The sequence below is a fragment of the Gigantopelta aegis genome, chromosome 12 (assembly GCF_016097555.1).
Source record: "Gigantopelta aegis isolate Gae_Host chromosome 12, Gae_host_genome, whole genome shotgun sequence".
Taxonomy (NCBI): domain Eukaryota; kingdom Metazoa; phylum Mollusca; class Gastropoda; order Neomphalida; family Peltospiridae; genus Gigantopelta; species Gigantopelta aegis.
The window spans coordinates 39,632,156-39,653,060 of NC_054710.1; the positions used below are offsets into that span (position 1 = coordinate 39,632,156).

The 20,905-nt window shown below is 37.2% G+C and overlaps 1 protein-coding gene across 2 annotated transcripts in view; it reads right to left on the reverse strand.

Moving 5' to 3' along the window:
- Positions 1–1,081: 1,081 nt before the first annotated feature.
- Positions 1,082–20,905, reverse strand: part of LOC121386225 (splicing factor U2AF 35 kDa subunit-like) — a 34,419-nt gene continuing 14,595 nt past the window's right edge. The window contains exons 4-8 of one of the 2 annotated variants that reach the window (XM_041517057.1): positions 14,154–14,227; positions 7,966–8,037; positions 6,456–6,589; positions 5,251–5,346; positions 1,082–2,370 (exon numbers count right to left, since the gene is read on the reverse strand). In XM_041517057.1, coding sequence (XP_041372991.1) covers positions 2,235–2,370; positions 5,251–5,346; positions 6,456–6,589; positions 7,966–8,037; positions 14,154–14,227 — 512 coding nt within the window. In that variant the 3' untranslated portion in view covers positions 1,082–2,234. Of the gene's footprint in view, positions 2,371–5,250; positions 5,347–6,455; positions 6,590–7,965; positions 8,038–14,153; positions 14,228–15,107; positions 15,185–20,905 lie in introns of both variants that reach the window. The other variant, XM_041517056.1, reaches the window with a different exon arrangement.

Consider the following 20,905-nt stretch of genomic DNA (forward strand, 5'->3'; position numbering starts at 1 on the left):
CCACGGTCATGTGCCGAAATTGTAATGGGGGGAGGGGGGTGGGGTGTTCTAGACTGGTGAATAAAGTTTATAGAGGGGGATTGAGATGCTTTCCCACAAAATGCATTAGAAAAACAATTTCTCAAACTGTGGGGGCTGAAGAGATTGACCCCATCCGAAAAAAAACCCCACTTGTATGCCAGTACAGGCCGTCCAGCACACCCTTATGAAAAAGTAGGAATGAAAATATACAAAAATTGGACAAAAGTAGGAAAACCGAAGGAAAAAGGTAATACCGAAACGGTACGTAGCGACATTATTCATGCTCATACTGGGAAAACGAATGTGTTAAATCCAAAAAGTGGTATTATTATTTTACGTGCTGCACAGTTTGTACATTTATTTTCTGTTCCATCTAAAGTAATATGAATCTTATGTAACGGTCCTGTTATACAGTTATTTTAAATTATTGTACATTATATTAATATTTATATTTACATGCATAGTATTATAGATTCTGAAGCAATACGTACACATTGTACATTATAATCATGTTAATCATTGGAAACATTGTTAGTTTTCAGAGTGTATTTTTAATATATTGATTATATGGTGCCACAAATTGGGAGATTTCCGTAACTGTTGACTTTTATAATAACATAAGAAATATGCACACTCTAACAGCAATTGACTTGCATTTTGAAACAAAAAAGTAGGAAAAACTTTGAAAAACTAGGTAGTTTGAAGAAAAACTAGGAAAAGTAGGATCATTGGACAGCTTGCCAGTACTGTGGAGACATTGAATAAGTGGACCATGAAAAATGGATATTACAAAACTGATCATGAATGAATTCTTTTCTTTACTCACAATGACTCAATTCACAATTTTATGACTTTCCATGACCCAACTAAAAACTCCAGAACTTTCCAAGCCTGGAAAATGACATTTTAAAATTCCATGACCCAAATCAAAATTTCACAACTTTCCAGGCCTGGCAAATGACATTTTAATATTTCCATGACCAGAATAAACCATGTCATTTGTTTACACCATCTCACCCACTAAAAGGAAATCAAAAAATAATTTTAACAAAACTGATAATTCTAAAAACACATTTATTTCTCATAAACATTGTGATTACAGAATATGAATGAATGACAAATGTAAGTATGACATTATATTCGGTACCATGAAGAAAACATGTATCAAATATCGAACTAAATGTTCTGACATTTATTTAAGATGCGATTTAAAGTACAATTTTTAATACAACATTCTTTACATAATATATGAACCAATATTTTTGGACAATTTTGATTTTTTAAAAAGACTTATAACATGAAGTCCAATATTTCTCTTTGGCAATGTTAAACCAAGAGTCTAGGAACCGTGATAACTTCTAACCAAACATTTTTTAACTTTGAACCAAACACTTCTTTTTGAAAACTTTGAATCAAACACTTTTTTTAATACAAATTTGAATCAACCATTTCTTTTAGACAACTTTGAACCATACATTTTGTTTAGACAATACATTTCTTTTAAACAACTATGAACCATACAATTCTTTTTGACAACTTGGAAGCAAACTTTTTTTTAAAAACTTGGAACCAAATATTTCTTTTTGAAAATATTTACCAAATTGTGATCATCTTACGAACAACTTGAAAAGCCAATATATATTCTAATTTTCCACAACTTTGAACCTCACATTTATTTTTAACCAATTTAACCAATTCTGAAAAATTTGAACCAATATCTGAGATACATCTGAATACCATTTCTTACTCGAAGACTCAGTTTCATCAACACATCTAGCCTGGTGCTTATAAAACTGTTAAGAGTTTAGATTCGAGACTTTAATAGAGTTGGATACGTGAACGTCATGGCAACATCATACAAATTGTATGTGTGACGTTGTTAGAGATTGAGTTTTATAAGCACGGGCACTGATCTTATTAAAACTTACTTCAATAATCAGTCAAATAAGGTTTTTTTATTCACAAAAATATAGAAAACAAAAATAAATGTACATAGGTGAAGTTAAAAAAAACTACATACAGTCTGTTCACAATAACATGTTGAGAATGTTCTTTAAGGTTTGTTTCTTTTCATTACATTTTGGGAATTTTCTGAATATACATTTTGAGAAGTTTCTCTCCAAACATTTTGGGAATTTTCTCTCAATACATTTTTAGAATTTTCTCTCCATACATTTTTAGACTTTTCTCTCAAAATGTAACAAACATTTTCGTCAGTATCTTCCATGCCTGTCTCTTGACCTTGACCTACGACGGTCCCGGCTACGTGACCTTGACCTGCGTTCCCTGCTTCGCGACCTTCGTCTGTTGTCGACATCACGGCGGGTTGGAGGTGATCGAGATTTAGATCTAAAAATAACAACCAATCAAAACATTTCAGACACAACCAAGAATAAATGAAGATGTTTGTACTTCAGATTTAATTAAAAGGTGCATGAACGTGTGTCAATACAAAAGTAGTATTTCAAGGGAGGCAACTCACATTAATTTCAGATCACATTTTAGTCCGACTACCGTCACTATTAATTTAGGGATGTGTTGATGTCATAATCTACAGTATTTGATCAAAATGACTCCCCCCCCCCCCCCCACCACATTACACAAAATCTTTATTGATATTTAAAGACAGTCACATGGCAGGGGACTTACTAAATCATGTAAAGAGTGCAACAAAATATTGTCTGAAATAGAGAATAACTAGATAATGACGTCGGATATCTGCTTTATCGTGTGACGGTAAGAATGGGAAATTCCACGAGGCTCTGTGACTTCATAAGAGTGACGTCAAAAGTCATATCCGCTACTAGTAGGATAGGACTTTGCTTTAGCCGTCGTCATATTCTGTCAAAAGAAATGGTGTTTGCAGGATATATTTAGAGAATAACTAACGAGCTACGAGGAATTACGCATTATCTGTCCCGAGTGAATTAATGTTTTACAGCATTAATTCACGAGGGACAGATAATCCGTAATTCGTCGTAGTGAGTTGGTTATTCTCTTTATTACCCATTGTCAATCTTTAACGATTTTAAAAGTATATGTACGTTCTCGCTGCTGTAACAACTAACAAGCTCTACCAGCCATAACAATATATTCATACGTGCCGTTACCGGTGCACACCCAACAGTATCCACCAAAGAATAGTTCCAAAAAAACCCAGTCAAAATAATAAAATAAAAACATTTTTAAACATTTGTACATATATTTTGATTTTTAATTCCGTAAATGTTCGTATCGTAAAAAAATATTTGAAGTTCGTAGTAATAGTTTGACCGATGAATGGAATCATGAATGAACAAAAAGTAGTCCCGGAAGTATGTAATTGCCAATCAAATCTTTTTAAAGCCAGCCAATCAGTGACTGTAGAAGCAATCTGCACACTGTGCAGAGATCGAAAAAATATTGCCCCGTATATTTGAGCCCATATAGGTAATAAAATATATATATATACTCTTCAAAAGAAGAAACGCAAAACCACATTGTCGTAACATTTGGAGAATTGATTTAATTATTGAATGGTGAGTCCGATAATTACCAAATGTTGCAGGATTGTTCACAATTCACTCTAGTCCATTGTGAGTAAGTGATAGGACACACCACCAAGGTCAAGGTCATCTGGAGTCAATACCGGGTGTGGCCTCCGCGTGTGTTGACAACTGCCTGGCACCACCTGCCCATTAAAGCAACCAGAGTACGGATGACGTCCCGGGGGATGGTGGCCCACTCGGCCTGCAAGGCTGCTGCCAGCTCGGGCAGGGTCTGGGGCTGTGGTTGTCACTGTCGGAGGCGTCGGTCCAACTCGTCCCATAGATGCTCAATTGGATTCAAATCTGGTGATATCGATGGCCAAGGAAGGACATTAATGTTGTTGTTCTGTAGGAAAGCCGTTGTGAGACGTGCTGTGTGAGGCCTGGCGTTGTCATGTTGGAACACTGCGTTGGCGTTGGCCATAACTGGAACGATGTGTGGCCGGAGGATCTGGTCAATGTAGCCCTGTGCATTCAGGTTGCCCTGCACGTGGACCAGGTCAGTTCTGCCAGTGTGTGAGATGGCTGCCCACACCATGACACTACCCCCGCCGAATCTGTCCACTTCCTGCACACAGTTTGCCGCATAACGTTCACCACGACGCCTATACACGCGACATCTTCCATCATGACGTCGGAGCAGAAATCGGGACTCGTCACTGAACCACACCTGTCTCCATCGCAGTTGAGGCCATTGTCGATGAATCTGGCACCACTGCAGTCGGAGTCGACGGTGTTGTGGTGTTAAGATGACACCTCGAACTGGACGTCTGGCACGAATTCCTACCTCACGTAGGCGGTTCCGTACGGTCTGGTCGGATATCCTGCGCAAACCTGGTATTGCACCGGCTGTGGAGGTGGCAGTAGTCAATCGTTCCCGAAGGTGGCGTACCCGGATGTAGCGGTCCTGCCCGGGGGTAGTGACCCGTGGTCGACCGGATCTAGGGAGGTCACGTGTTGATCCATGTTGCTGGTAACGGTCCCACAGTCTGGAGATGGTGCTTGGGGACACATGGAATACCCTGGCAACGGCCGTTCTGGATTCGCCTGCGTCTAGTCGGCCGATGGCATTGTTTCTCTGCGGTTCACGGAGACGTGGCATGTCCTGGATTGTCAACTGTCGGCCAGATACAGAGGCCAGGCAAGCGAACACCCTGCACTTTTATACTGTCGGTGTTCATGTTGCACGTGCAGACAACGCACGTGCAGTGGTGACATGGTTTGCACGTGGCTGCGTTTTTGCGAATATTCACATTTTGGAACTTTATTGTACAGTAGCTGCGTTTTATCGAATGTAACCATGGGAATGTGTTTGGGACATGCAATGACCTTATATTCACAAAGCATGAACCGGTAGGAAACATAAAATCGGAGTTATAACCAATTTGTACCCTTTTGCGTTTCTTTTTTTGAAGAGTATATATATATATATATATATATACATGCAATTTGTCCTAAAAATTAATTCATTCAACCAGCTACATAGTTGTATCAATATTTAGATATAGATGTATAAATTATGGGACATTGGTTGTAGCAGAGAAAAACCTGTGCTCATCATAGATTAGGTCCAATGACATCAATCATGTCCATCAGGTAAGAACTATATCACAGGCTACAAACTGTCTCCTTATTCTTCAACGATACCAGTCAATAATTGGCTACAAAGAAACCTGTAAATGATAAAACTTCAAAGTTGTACCTTTTCTTTCTGCGTCGCCCGTACAGTTCTCGCCTCAGTTCTCGTGATATGGGCTTCAAGTGCATGAAGTTGCAGAATCCTCCTCGCGTACACTCCCTGAAATAGTGTGATGATTAACAAGTTAGTAACAGTTCTACAACACTCACACACACTGCTTTCTGTGAGATAGCAGTATAGTTATGCGTGATTAACCTAGACCAACTACTATTTATTCATTTTACTTCAGGAAAGGAATGGAAGGAAATGTTTTATTTAACGACGCAACTCAAACACATTGTATTTACGGTTATATGGCATCTGACATATGGTTAAGGACCACACAGATATTGAGGGAGGAAACCCACTGTCGCCACTTCATCGGCTACTCTTTTTGACTAGCAGCAAGGGATCTTTTATATGCACCATCTCATAGACAGGATAGCACATACCACAGCCTTTGATGTACCAGTCATGGTACACTGGCTGGAGCGAGAAATGGAAAGGAATGGAATGTTTGTTAAACAATGTTAGCACATATTAAACTATCGCTATTTCGCGTCTTAATATTATGGCCATTTCGACACTTGGTCTAAAGTTAAAGTTTGTTTTGTTTAACGACACCACTAGAGCACATTGATTTATTAATCGCCGGCTAGTGGATATCAAACATTTGGTAATTTTGACATATAGTCTTATAGAGGAAACCCGTTACATTTTTCCCCATAGTAGTAAGAGATCGTTTATATGCACCATCCCAGAGAGGATAGCACATACCACGGCCTTTAATATACCAGAAATAGTCCAATAAGTCTACCGACGGGAATCGATATTAGACCAACCATGCATCAGGCAAGCGCCCTCATAGATACTAAAACAGTACTGGACCTAACAAATTTTCATATCTCCTGAGTTCAATGGCCATAACTATGCCAAAAATGGGTAAATTGCCACAAAAGTCAAACTTGGTCTGTAACAGTACATGATAAAGCTACACATAAAAATTACAGCTCAATATCTTCCGACATTCCGGAAAAAGTGTCTGCAAGTCAAACTTCATCTGTAACTGTACATAATAAAGCTATACACAAAATTTTGGCTCAATATTTAGAGACACTGTGGAAAAAACAATCTGGAAACCTAAATGTGAAACAGCCAGAAGGACAATACAAAACCTACAACCCCTGCAGCTGGACCGGTAGGGGACGAAAATGAAGAAGAAAACCTACCCCATCTCATACTGTCTGCAACAAGCCTCTCGGAAGTCGGTTACTGGTGACAGCTCGGCGTGAATTGGGCGGCCATTAAACCACCGGTTGTTCAAATCAGCAACAGCCTTTTCTGCATCCTCTTCATATCGGTACTGTAAACAAAAGTGGTACATTTAACAATGTTAAAGTTTGTTTGTTATGTTTAACGACACTAAAACACATTGATTTATTAATCATCGGCTAATGGGTGTCAAACATTAGATAATTTTGACATATAATCTTAGAGTGGAAATCCGTTACAAGGGATCTTTTATTTGCACCATTCCTCAGACAGGGTAGAACAATGTGTACACAAAAATATATTTTTTAATTAGTAGGCATGCACAGACTGAACATCCTGGTACTCTGGGCCCAGTTTTACGAAGCCAGCTTAGTGATAAAATCACCTTAAGTTCATAAAGTAATGTATTTTGGTGTTATTCAATTCTCTGCATATGAAAGCTATCATCCGAGCAGAAATGTCTGATTGTGCTAGTGTGGAAGGATTAAGCTAGAGAAGGGCTACCCCCACTAGCATCTCACCACAGTCAAAATAACAGAAAAGCTGATTTAAAGTATTGCAAAATATATGTTTCACATATCAATCATCGTAAAGTTTCTCCCCTTCCAACATCTTCCATAAAGTTCACAGTTATCTGGTATCAATATTATGCCCCGATGCCACCCATCTCATCCCTCACCCACTCAATATTTTGTACAGGCTTAAATGTTATATGCATTTTTATCAGAGGCAGAATAACACGTCTTGGCTCCCAAGGCTGAAATGGCAGACATTGCTGTCTAAGGGGAGCGATCAATCTGGCTAGTTCTAAATTGTTTTTTTATCTAAGCACAGGAATTTTACTAAAATAGTGCGTGATTAGATATCATTGCTCACTATGGTAATATCTTAAATGGCTCCCAATAATCTAAATTAGGGGAGCAATTAATCACTCCCCTCTTATTCTTTTTATGGTGAGATGTGAAATGGGAAAGATCTAATGGGTCTACCAATACTAGCATTGTACCAAGTTAAATTTTGTTTTGTTTAACGACACCACTAGAGTACATTGATGTATTAATCATCTGCTATTGGATGTATTCTTCTTCTTCTGCATTCAAGCTATAGTTGATAATGCTTTAGATTTGGAGTCCGGTTGTAGTGATAAAAAATATTGGATGTCAAACATTTACTAATTTTGATAGTCTTAGAGAGGAAACCCGCTACATTTTTCCATTAGTAGCAAGGGATCTTTTTTATATGCACCATTCAACAGACAGGATAGCACATACCATGGCCTTTGATATACCAGTAGTGGTAGACTGGCTGGAACGAGAAATAGCTCAATGAGCCCACCAACAGGGATCGATCCCAAACCGACCGTGCATCAAGTGAACACTTTACCACTGGCTACATCCTGACCCTAGCATTGTACCATGAGGCACTGGTGCAGACTTTTACTTCAGTTATTTCAATAGCTATGCTTACCTTAACATAGACATTTCCAACAAGATGGTCGCCCAAGTTGTCACAGACGTTCATCTCTTCAATCTCACCGTACTGAAATACAAACAAATAGTGAAGAAAACAATAAAACAACATGGGACGTATGTGTTGTAACAACACATCACTTGCTGGATCGCAATTCTGAGATCACGCTGAAAAGATTTTGTTATATTTCTGCACTGATCCATATTTCCCTCGAGAAACCTGGTTTTGGGTTTCCTTTCACATACCCCATTAAACCTTCTGAGATGATACATTTTGAGAATTTCCTCTCCATACATTTTGAGAATTTCCTCTCCATACATTTTGAGAATTTCCACTCCATACATTTTGAGAAATTTCCTTCTGAACTGTGAACTTTCCATAAAAAAAAAAAAGAACAGAAACATTTTTCTTATAGTGCTAAAAATAGGAAATTCTAAAAAAATTCAAATTGTTTCATTACCCAATTATTAAGGTTCAGACACGTCTACCCCGGCCACAAGTTCTGACGTTACTGTTTTCAGTATTGTTTTTAAAGAAAGAAGTGTTTTATTTAACTCAACACATTTATATGGCGTCAAACATATGGTGAAGGACCACACACAGACAATGAGAGAGGAAACCCGCTGTCGTCACTTCATGGGCTACTCTTTTCGATTAGCAGCAAGGGATCTTTTATATGCACCATCCCACAGACAGGGTAGTACATACCACAGCCTTTGATATACAGGTCGTGGTGCACTCGCTGGATCGAGAAATAACCCAATGTGTCCACCGACGGGGATCGATCCCAGACCGACTGCACATTGAGCGAACGCTTTACCACTGGGCTACGTCCCGCCCCTTTGTTTTTCAAAAGTCCTGAATGAAGATGCCATTTTTGGTCTCAATTTTGTAATACAAACAACATTGTAATATTTTACAGCATTTCCCTCCATGTTTTGGTAGTTAATTAATTTCCAATTTTATATAAAATGACTAAAGCAGGCATCCAGTGGGCTTCCAGAAATAACACCATGATTATATACTCAAAGAAAGAGTAACTAAAAAATTTCTACAACTTTATTATGAATTAAAATTCATGAAAGTACTTCTTAAAGCCAAACAATGTTTTTTAAATTTGGACGTAACTGCTAAGTTGTTTTTTTTTGGTAATTCATGAATTTTATTTTATCATATCCTAAGTAATTGGAAAGTAACAACTTAAACCCTTTTCCGATTATAACAAGTTCCAAATTTGCAAAGGCCTGCATGTTTGTATCTCAAAGGCTGAAAAAAAGCTTATAACATACTGTAAATAGAAAATGGCAAAAATCACAAAACCTAACAAGCATATAACCAGTACGAAATAACACAAAGTAAATTTAAAAAATGTTTTAAATGCACTTTAATTATTTCTGGTGAAATAAACATTTCCCAAAAAAGATGGGCACACACACTTGTTCAATGGCTTAACTCTGTAAAATAAACAAAAACTTTAAAAAATGAGCAGACTACTTATTGAACATACAATTGTATGATAGCTACCACATTATAATTTACGTATCAGATATTAAGAGTGGGCGAATTGAGACAACCAAGAACTAACACAGAGACTAACCCCATAATTATCCCCGTCATTCAGCAATTGATTTATTGCAATGAAAAGGAAAGAAATTTTTCTCTGCCACTGGCACCCATCTCCCCTCCAGATTTAATATACGTAAATGCCACTTTTGAAGGTCAGTAACATTGTTTAAAGGGTATGGGGGGGGGGGGGGGGGTAGTGGACATATTAGTAGTTTGTGGATATATGTAAGCATCTAGTTTTGATAAACTCCTGTATCAAAATGATGAGGGGGAGGGAGATCATAGCAGTAAAGTAAAAAAAAACCTGACACATCATCAATATATACATGTAACTATACTTCTTTTTTCAATCTTAGTGTGTGTGTGTGTCATGGAAGTTATATTTAATAAATAATTCTTCTCAGAACCCCTTTTAGAATTAACTACCACCTATGTAACTTTAATTTACCATACCATTTACCCACACCTAGCTTACACAAGTTACAGTTTAGATTTCGTTCGTCCGTCAGTCTCTCTCTCTCTCTCTCCTATCTCTCTGTGTGTGTGTGTGTGTGTGTGTGTGTGTGTGTGTGTGTGTGTGTGTGTGTGTGTGTGTGTAAAGTATCCATTTCAGTTATTTTTATTTAATAGTTTATGATAATTTTGTTTGATAAATGTAAGAATAATCAATCAATTGTAATATATTAATATGTAAAAATATCTGTCACTTCTTCACTGTGGTTGTTATGGATACAAGTGTAAACAGGAGTTCTGTGAATAACAAAACGTAAGTTGTTTTTGTTTAAAGTAAAGTAACAATGGGGTCATAGTGACCTATATTTAAATGAGGCACATATCAGGCATAAAAATTAATTCCATTTGTCTTTTTATTAATAGAAATGTACTGATCCTGCCTCATACAGTAGTATATCAGACAAAAGCTACCATTACTTAAGTGGCAAAAAGCAGGCATAATATGTAATTTTATAATAAAACACCCTGCACTGCAAAATTAAATATACTTCAATATCTTCATAGTAATCTGTACATGTATTTCCGTAACTAAGTGACTGGAAAAACTTACGACAGCCAGTTTAGAAAAATCATTCCAAATAGTTTTTAAACTTATCATTTTTAATTGCTTATTGTTTTTAATTGTTAGTTTTTCAGTTTGGAATACAGTGAAACTCCTCTAAACCAGATATCCTGGGAACCAAATACAAAGTCTGATTTAAAGAGATATCCAGTTTAAGAGAGGTTCTCATCTGTACAGATATTTAAAAAGAGGACGCAAAAAAGTCCTGTTTTGAGGGGATTCCGGTTTACAGTGGGTCCTGTTTTGAGATGTTTCACTGTATATCCAGATATTAACTAAACAAGCAATATACTATGGATTGAGGCTACATGAAATCAACAGGTCGAGATTTAAACACACAGGAAACTGGCTTCACACTGAGAACTGCAAATAAACACGTTGATGTAAATACTCCGTCAGCTACATTGACCATCACAAGATAGACGGGGACAGATCTACCAAACTTTTCTCCAATCCATGGGATTGCATTCACCAGGCTCAAATGCAATCTGAATGAAAGTAAACTCTCATCAGAGTTTAACATACCCACTATCGACTGCGGATGCATTCAGCACATACATTGTAAATATTCAATTCCAGTGCCATACCAAAAATGTCTTTCTGGCGGAAACACTGACAATGGGGGCAATGTCCCTACCCCCAATACATCACACCTAATTTCCCCCTCCCCACCAGTCTTTTACATTTGCCTGTTGCCCCACAACTCACAGACAGTGTGGGTGCCCCTCCCCAACAGATGCAGATCTAGGGTAAGAAAATGAAAAAGGGGGTTGCACACCCACCCACCCCTTTTTCGTCGACGTTAAAATTAATAAAAGCCTGTTTACACACATGTCTGGCACATCCCAATTCCACAAATACCTGGATCCACACATGCCTCCCACCCATCCGCTGCATAAAATACCGTCTACGCCAATGCCTCGTATGACACAGTGTATCAAAATTCTCCAGACAAGTTACTTAAAAAATAGCTACATTTTGTTTTCGCATAAAAGAAAATGTCTCTTTTTGTTTCCGGTGGAAAAAAATTAAATAAAATGATAATGTGCAACATGATATATGTTGTTGTTGTAGATGTAATGAATTTCTTCTGTGCACTGTCGCTATAGATGCGATGAATGTCTTCCCATGTTAGCATGGTGGATCCAGCCAAATGTAGAAGCAGGTGAATTCTTCAAATTAAATCCAAAAGTGTACAATAATATAAAAATAGTTCTAATGTTTGCAGAAAGGATTATGATTACAATTACTAAATTGTATACAGAGGATACTAAACGAGTGGCCGTTAGATACTGTTTATCTTAGAACAAGTTGCTTAAAAATGTATTAACAAGTGAAAGTGAGTTAGATATGTTTTCAAGGAACGAGTTGTAAGATAAATGGTATCAAACGGCCACAAATTTAGTATTCTATTTATCACCCACCTACAATTACCATGGCATTTGTTGTATCACCTGCAAATGTAAACATTTACGATGCCATGACCTAATTTTAACAGTGTATGAATACATCAACTGATGTTTATGGAGTCTACTTCCGCGGACTTATAAATAACTCGTAATAGTAGCTAAATAAAAAAAACAAAAATAAAACATTATTTTATCAAACAAAGACTGTTTAATAAATTATTTTGATATATTTAAAATGCAGATTGATTAAAAAATATCTAATATGAGCAATGATGTCAGTAGGCAACACCAAAACTGCTTTTTTTTCATTTGATTACATCATTCATTAAAAAAAGTACAGAATAACTATAACATATATCTTACTGTAATTTCACTTCAAATCCATATTTTGTAAATAGTACAGGTGGTTTAGTAATTCTCAAACAATAACATTTCAATAGTAATTTTGCAGCATTCTAAAAACAGAAACGCCATGTACCCAATATAAGGTTATTGTAAGGAGATGCAATGTTACGTCATTGGAAAACTGACGTCATTCAAATTCAAAATTAGCTATATTAATACAATGCTTTGGCACATTACAATAAAACCAATCTACTTTCCTTGATGTCTGTCAAAATAATTCCAAGTTCTATACTGCGCAGACAACACAGTTTACAGGTTGGTATGTCTTCTTTTTTCAAAGACTGCTTAGTGTTTGTGCAGAATGATTTTTTAAATGGCCATGCTGAAAACCAACACAACAAGCCATTCATTTCGTAATGGATGGAAGTTCATTGCCACCAACTGGCTGTCGTTTAAAACAGTGGTGGTGTCTTTTTAGAATTCGTCGGCAAACAGAATATGCTATCTGGGGATGAAAAGTCGCTTGGTCGAAGCTGAGAACAGGAAGGAATGAAATGGTTTATTTAACAATGCACTCAACACATTTTATTTACAGTTATATGGCATCAGACATATGGTTAAGGATCACACATATTGAGGGAGGAAACCCGCTGTCGCCACTTCATGGGCTACTCTTTTCGATTAGCAGCAAGGGATCTTTTATATGCAGCATCCCATAGACAGGATTGCACATACCACAGCCTTTGATGTACCAGTCGTGGTGTACTGGCTGGAGCGAAAAATAGCCCAATGGGCCCACTGGTGGGGATCGACCCCAAACCGACTGTGCATCAAGCGAGCGCTTTACCACTGGGCTACGTCTCACCCCCTAAGCTGAGAATAGAGTTTAAACAGTTTTATAGGACAGCGTTCATCAGTTGTAACCCAAGCTTTTGGAGGTAGTAAATGGATATTCTGAATGTTTTCTCCAGTGCGTTCAACACGAGATGGAATGTTATGAATGAAAAAGTAGTCCCAGATAATTAGGTTAACCCCAATCTGTAGACCAATCACATTACAGATTTGTCTGGTATTACACTGTGATTTCTCTTACAGGTGGGTGATAAAAATATTTAATAACATATTCTGAAAAGATATTAAATTATGTAAATTTAAACCATTATGCACACATGTACAAGTTCATTCTCTCAATCCTTTTAAGTTTAATACAAACCTAAAAATAAAAAGCAAGAAATCATATTTTTAGACATGCTTTCTGTTACATGTACGTCATAAACAGTTATTTGTTGATTTAATTTTCAAGTTGTTCAGGCAATTTAAAAAAGTTTTTAAAAAACTTACATCCGTCCAGTAACGAATAGTAGATGGGTTCCGGAGATTTTCTAAATGACAAAACTTACAAAAACACACAAATTCAACCACGTCAACATATTTACAGCCAAATTAAATGTAGAAAATCCATACAGCTAACTGCGCATTAAACTTGTATGATGCTTTAAACAGTGAATTAGTAATAATTATCAATGGATCTTGAGCATTTTACCAAATATTCAAAACATGTATTCAGGTCATATTTACATTCTTTAGACGAAAACAATTTCAAAACTATACCAGTAATTTAGATAGCTCAAAATGGAGTCTTTTTTTTATTTTATTTTATTAAAGAGTCCACTGGATATTTTTCATGCATTCATATAATTTATTCTTTATAGCCTCTACAACGTAGACGCAGTCCAGAACAAAATAGGCTGCCAGTTATAAGGACTGAAATACAAAGAATAATCAGATACCTTTTCCATTTCAACATAAACCTCTTCGAAGAATTCATCATAGTGCTGCTGTATTTCAAACTCATCCATTTGGACTACAACGAAGCAGGAAATAGCGTTTACATATTTCACCAAGTTGTACAATGAAAGGAAAAAAATGAATTAGAGAGGTCACTGTTATTGCAAAATGTTTAACGAGTGCAACTGCAGGCAGGCAAATTCTTTATATATAAAATAGACAAGATAAATTTGTACATGCATAACCATTTAAATTTACATAATGTTGTATTTGTTTTCTTTTCTGAATATATTAACAATGCAATAACAATTTAGTAACTATGTCCTTTCAGAAAATATTAGGACTACCGGTATTTTTTATTATTATAAAAGTGAACGTTTCTGTTTATTTGAAGAATTTGCCTGAATCAATGTCACTTGCTATATTTTGCCTGGATCCGCCGTCTATGCTGAAAATCAAAGAAAGTGTAATATTACTAAGAAACAAGCACTTGCATTAACAAGCTTCTCTTAACTGTTTACTCAATATGACACACATACTTGTGTACAATTGTACATCAAAGTATCAGACCTTTAGACCATCAGTAATCTTAAAATGCTTCAGTTGAAAAACATTTTCTCTTTTACGTTGCTTTCAACATTTTGCACTAAAACAGGAATAAATTCAGAAGACAGTTTACTGATAATTTTATTTAAAGCACAACCATATCAGATTCATATGCATTCCAATTTTAAAAGGTTATTCCAATTTTAAAAATACAATTTAATATATTTTCACGACAAGACATGTAAATAATACGTCATATTATTTTCCCAGTTAAACTTCCACTATACAATGCAAGTGCCTGTTTCCATGTTTTCTAATCAACCGTTTTCACATATATAAGTGAATACGACTGACGGACGTACTCTATACAGGCCGGGGGGTACATATAACGGGGGATGTAGGGAAATTACCTTGTCCTCGAGTTCCGTAAATACCTCCTCAAAAAAATCATCGTACTCTTGTTGGGCTTCGACCTCATCGACAACAACTGAAACAAAAGATGATCACTGAAACCTTAGCGTTCCAAGCAAGCGATTACACAGCTCACACTAACAAACCAGTCTTTATCATTGTACACTAATAAATGTATACCACAGGATTTCAAATGCAGGGGTGAAACTAGTCTAAAATATACTGGAGTGGGGGTTAGTTATAAAACAACATGTTTGGGCCAGACTACTATCCATTTGATTAGAGTCGATGCTCCTCTCAGTGCATATTTATTTATTTTTTTAATAAAAATAAATTAAATAAAATGTTAAAAATTTTAAAAATTTAATTAAATTTTTTTGGGGGGAGGGGTTCAATGCATTATGATAAATATCCATAATTGCAACCATAAACCAAGTTTTATTGATCCAGGAGCGAAATGCAAAACTTTAACATTCAGCAAAAAACTAATATATTTTAATTAAAAATATTTAACTGATTACATGTACTAAGATGAACATTAATTGGTGCAACTAAAAACCAAGATTCTATTACTTATAGTTTGTGAGAAACTTATCTAAACTTAGAAACTTTAACATAAAAGTTACCATCACCTTCGGAAAAGTAATACCTATATTTTGCATTTTTACTTTGTAATGGAGACACAAAAAGAAATCCAAACATAGTAATTTATTGTCTTTTCCCCGTTACGCAAACAGGGCACTTTCAAACTAAAAGGATATGTATCAAATCTAGGGTGTACGTGTGTGTGTGTGTGTGTGTGTGTGTGTGTGTGTGTGTTTTAGAAATATTGTAACTGGATCAAATAATTACATTTAGTAACACTACCTAGTTGAATTACAGTTGGGAGTCAAGACCAACAAGCCAGAAAGCCATTCTTATTTGTATTCCGTATACAATCTTTATTTTCCATTTTGTCAGTAATGATTCTTCAAAGCTGAGTGCATTTTCCCTTAAATTCAATGGGCTAGTCCGAACACGCAACAAATAAAATTGCTACAATATTTATATATTTAGAATAATATCTATATACTGTTATGTTGTATTTTATCAGCAATGTTTCTTCAAATCTGATTTTACAATTTCACAAGCTTGTCTTAATCTCTCAAATGTTTCATCATATCTACAGAAAACCAGTCTAACGGACAAATACACTACAGTGCTAACACTGAAGAAAGTAGAAACGAGAGGTCATGCAAACTCAAACAAAATAGCAGGTTTCTTCTTTCCTACACAGTCTCAACCTCAAGAGCTCCTCCGGTCTGTATCTAAACATTAATTACAAACTTCATAAAGAGAAGACATTTATAAGTATTTTCAGAAACATCATGCTACTGTGTCAAATTTCTCAGAAATTAAACACATTAATTAGTAAATAAAATCATGTGAATTGTATGTATTAAAAATTATCAAATTTGGCATACTTGATCCTTAGAGAGTGCATATTGGATTTAGAAGGGTGCCACGAAATCGGGGGTACAGATGACCTTCAGACTCTATGTCAAGGCCACATTTCATAATAACTACAAACTTTCCGAATTTATATGATTTACTGTATTCTGATTGGCTGACGTCACTAAAAAAACAAGCGTTATCCTTCCATAAACCTCATAAAAATAAGTCATCACGGAAGACCAAGATCGACTGGAACTATTTTTAGCTGGATGGGCGAGAAGCCCAATGACCCAGTTCGGTGATCGTTTTAAAAATAGAACAAGGAAGTGACCTGTTTTCTCGATTAAAAAAATAAGGGAAACTGGATGAGATATTCATGTTACAAATAAATAAAAATTACAATATATTTTTTATTTGTTTTTATTCTGTTAAAAAAAACCCCAAAACATCCAATAGTATGTATACATGTATTCCTACGCTTATGGCTGACGGTAAGAACGAAAGAAATTATTTTTGAGTGTTTTAAGGTACACTTCTTGTACTGTTTGTAATTATAAAAATTGTTTCTAATTTTTTAGGAATTTATCAATGTATAAAAGTCACAAATGTAGTATAAAATCGTGTAGCGTAGAGAAGCGATTTTATACCATTTGTGACTTTTATACATCGATAAATTCCTAAAAAATTAGAAACAATTCTTATATAACACTGTGATTTTCTAGTTTGGCTAGATTTAAGTACCTCATTCTTCATCAAAGGTGTCCAGATAAAGGATATAGCAATGTAGAAGATATATTTTGAATTGTGTTGTCATGACATTATTTTCAAGGTCAAGGTCATAATGATAAAACATGAAAATCTAAATTAGTTATTTTTGTCAACCCACAGGATCATGGATATTTATGTATTATATTCTCAGCCTAGTAACTATACTACTCAAAAGAATTTAAGGGTCAGACGATATTTTCGACATTATTTTCTGAATGTCAATTAGATTAGCTAGACCATAATGTCACGCATGGTATTGTTCCATTTTGACGAAAGTGGGTCTAAGCAACCCATAACTGAATTAAAATCCACTGTCATTGACACTGTCGACTAGTTCTAATGGCGAGAACATGCTTACATTTGCACGTAAATTAGGGCGAAAGCGAAAGGTCTGCTAAGTGCCCATAACTTGCTTTTTCACAAAGCGCTTCATTTGCACGCTTTGCACGTGTATTCCATGTTCCCAATGCTGAATTTCCGTATAATTGGTGCTTGCGTTCGTGTACAGTGCACACTCCAAATTCGACAATGGTACGACTTCAACTGACTATCGAAGATCGAGGAAGGGCTATTGCTTGGCTTCAGGATGGCAATACGCAAAGAAATGTTGCTCTGAGACTTGGTGTCAGTCAGAGTGTTGTTGGCCGACTGTGGCAACGGTACCAAGCAACGAATTCTGTTCGAAATCGTCCACGTTCGGGAAGACCCTGAAGCACTACAAATAGAGAGGACCGCTACATCACCACACAACCACTGCACGCCGATTACGTGACAATCTGCGGACTGCGACTGGATCTCAAGTGTCTGATCAAACCATACGCAATCGTCTGAGAGCCAATAATCTACGGTGGCATCTGCGGTGGCAACGTGTTCAGTGAGGTCGAGTGATGTTCACTGATGAGTCCAGGTTTAGTCTCCAGTTCAACGACGGTCGGGTTCGTGTCTACAGACGTCCTGGGGAGCGCTTCACTGACGTTAACGTTAGACAACGTCACCGGTTCGGTGGTGGCAGCGTCATGGTGTGGGGTGGCATCTCTATCCACCACAGGATCCCCCTCTATGTGGTGGATGGCAATCTGAATGGAATCCGCTATCTGAATGAGATTATCCAGCCGTTGGTTCTCCCAGGCCTTCAGCAGATTGGCGGCGGGGCAGTTCTGCAGGATGACAATGCCAGACCCCACAGCGCCAGGGTGGTAATGGACTTTCTCAGACAACAAGGTATCGCCAGGATGGATTGGCCAGCATATTCGCCTGACTTGGCCCCAATAGAGCACGCCTGGGACGAATTAGGCAGGAGAGTTCGGGATAACCATGCCCCTCCGGCCAACCTTCATGATCTGGGTCAACTTCTTATGGCAGAGTGGCAGACCATTCCCCAAGAGTTCTTCAGACGTCTGATCAACAGCATGAGGCAACGATGTGTCGAGTGTATTCGCGCCAGGGGTGGATTCACACACTATTAAACGAATGTTCTAATGTGTAAAATCCATGTTTGACAACCTTCAACTTTGACAGCATGTCATGTGACTTTCTTGTATACAGTGACGTTTATTTGTGGGTTTTTGTAAATATGTAACAATAAATAAAAAATTTGGTGTAGTTTACATCATCAATCTAATACACTCTGAAACTTATTTGGTTATAACTTTTTGACCATTAAATTCTTTTGAGTAGTATAATATACTCGAGATGACCTTGGTAATGTAGGTCAAGGTCATGAGTCATTTTATCATTCAAGGTCATCAAAGATGAAATTGAAAATGATGCCCGTGAACAAAATTAACACTTTTCTGAAAATGACCACAACTTACATGCATATACCGGGTATGTACTTGCAAAAAACAATCTCTCATGTTGTCATTATCAGTCAATGATGGGTGTCATTGGTGATGACTGCAAAATTCTCAGTAGCATCAGATGCCAGTCAGTTTTTCACATTTAGATTTTACATAAATTTAGTTATAAATGTACTTATGTTCCACATGACCCACCACATTTGCACATTGTAGTACACTTCAGCCCTACCAATTTGCATTTGCAATGTTTGTGACACCAAGGTTGAGCTTTGCAACTGCATTTGACAAATTATCTGCAGGCCTTTGCTGCTTCTGACAAGAGGGTCCAAAGTGGCATCCAAGAATCATCATGCTTTGTCCAGCCATAACCCTGGGGACTAGGCTGATTTTGTTCTGACTGAAGACAACTGGTCCATATGATTGCTTTATACTGTGCCCTGTTAACATGTTGCAGTAATGCAGCCTGGGTTGGAGGTAGACTCTCCATTGCATGTGTTGATTGTGAGAAGAGCTCTTGTCTTAAGCCATTTACGCTGCTCTGGTTGGTGATCTTATCATACAGAATGCACGTGAATCGTTCCAGTGAAGCAAATGTTGTCATTTCCAGTTCAATGATCTGAAACGGATGGTCAGCCATATGGCAGAATGATTCGGTGACACTTGGATATGACTCCCAGGCTTCCCAGGCTTTTTTCTTCCCCTTTCCAAAGAATTGTGACGTGTATCAGATCCTGTTAGTGAGTGGAATACAGGTAAGGCTCGACTCTTCAAATTTCCAAGTTTCTTGCAGATGTTGTTGATGGAATAGTATTGAAACCATTTTCCAGAACCAAATGCTACCCACAGTTCAATTTCGGGGCGACCTGATTTAAGAGTGAAGAATATTCCAACGAGTATGACGATGACATCTGTGTCAACTGTTCATACAAGGATCATCTTGGCACCTTTCTCAAGAGCGTCACTGATGTGGATGCACATCCTCGAGTCTGCCTCTTCATGAGTACAGGTTCCCATGGGGTGCTTGGAGTCAATTGAGAGAACTGATTCTCCCTTGGTGATGTAGACCTCTTTTCCTGGTGGAAACTTGTGAAGAGCTGTCTTCTCAGTCAGGAGATTGAAGAGCTCTTCTTTGTTCTTTGGGTCTCGCAAGAAATCTTTAAACTTTGAAGGCAGTTTGGAATGGACCTCGAACTTTGGTTCTTGTTCCTTTTCCTCTCTTTTCTCTAGTTGACTCCTTCAGGCTGTCAGACTTGTATTTGTCCCACACAATGTCGATCCTGTCAGTATTGTCCATTTGATTTGTGATCCATGTGATGAAAACCTTCTCACAGTACTCGTCAAATGTTGAGACCTGACACGTTGGGAGGAGATGAGATATGACAGCACCATCAAATACCTTGGCATCGAAGTACGCTGGTGTTTCAGCTTGAGATTCTGTGTGAAGAAATGTCAGTAGATCTGACTTTTTTGTTGGCAGTCGAAGCTTCCCATTATCTGATAAGCATGGTGGCCATGAGTGGTTCTCATGTGAGAAAAACTCTTTGGGATCAACATCTCGGAACATGCTTGCAATATAAAGCTGACCAAAGAGAGTGCAGTCACTTTTAAGACAGGCCATTGTTTGCCTGAGGATGCTTAAAAAGGGGCAGAGAGTTCTTCTTGACTGGTTCATGGATTGACACTATTCTGTCAATGATGACATCCTTGACATATTTCTTGTACTGACTTTAACCTTTTTCATTTATTCCTCTCACTGTTTCCACCACATCCACATTGGCACAGTTGTGAGTGTCCAG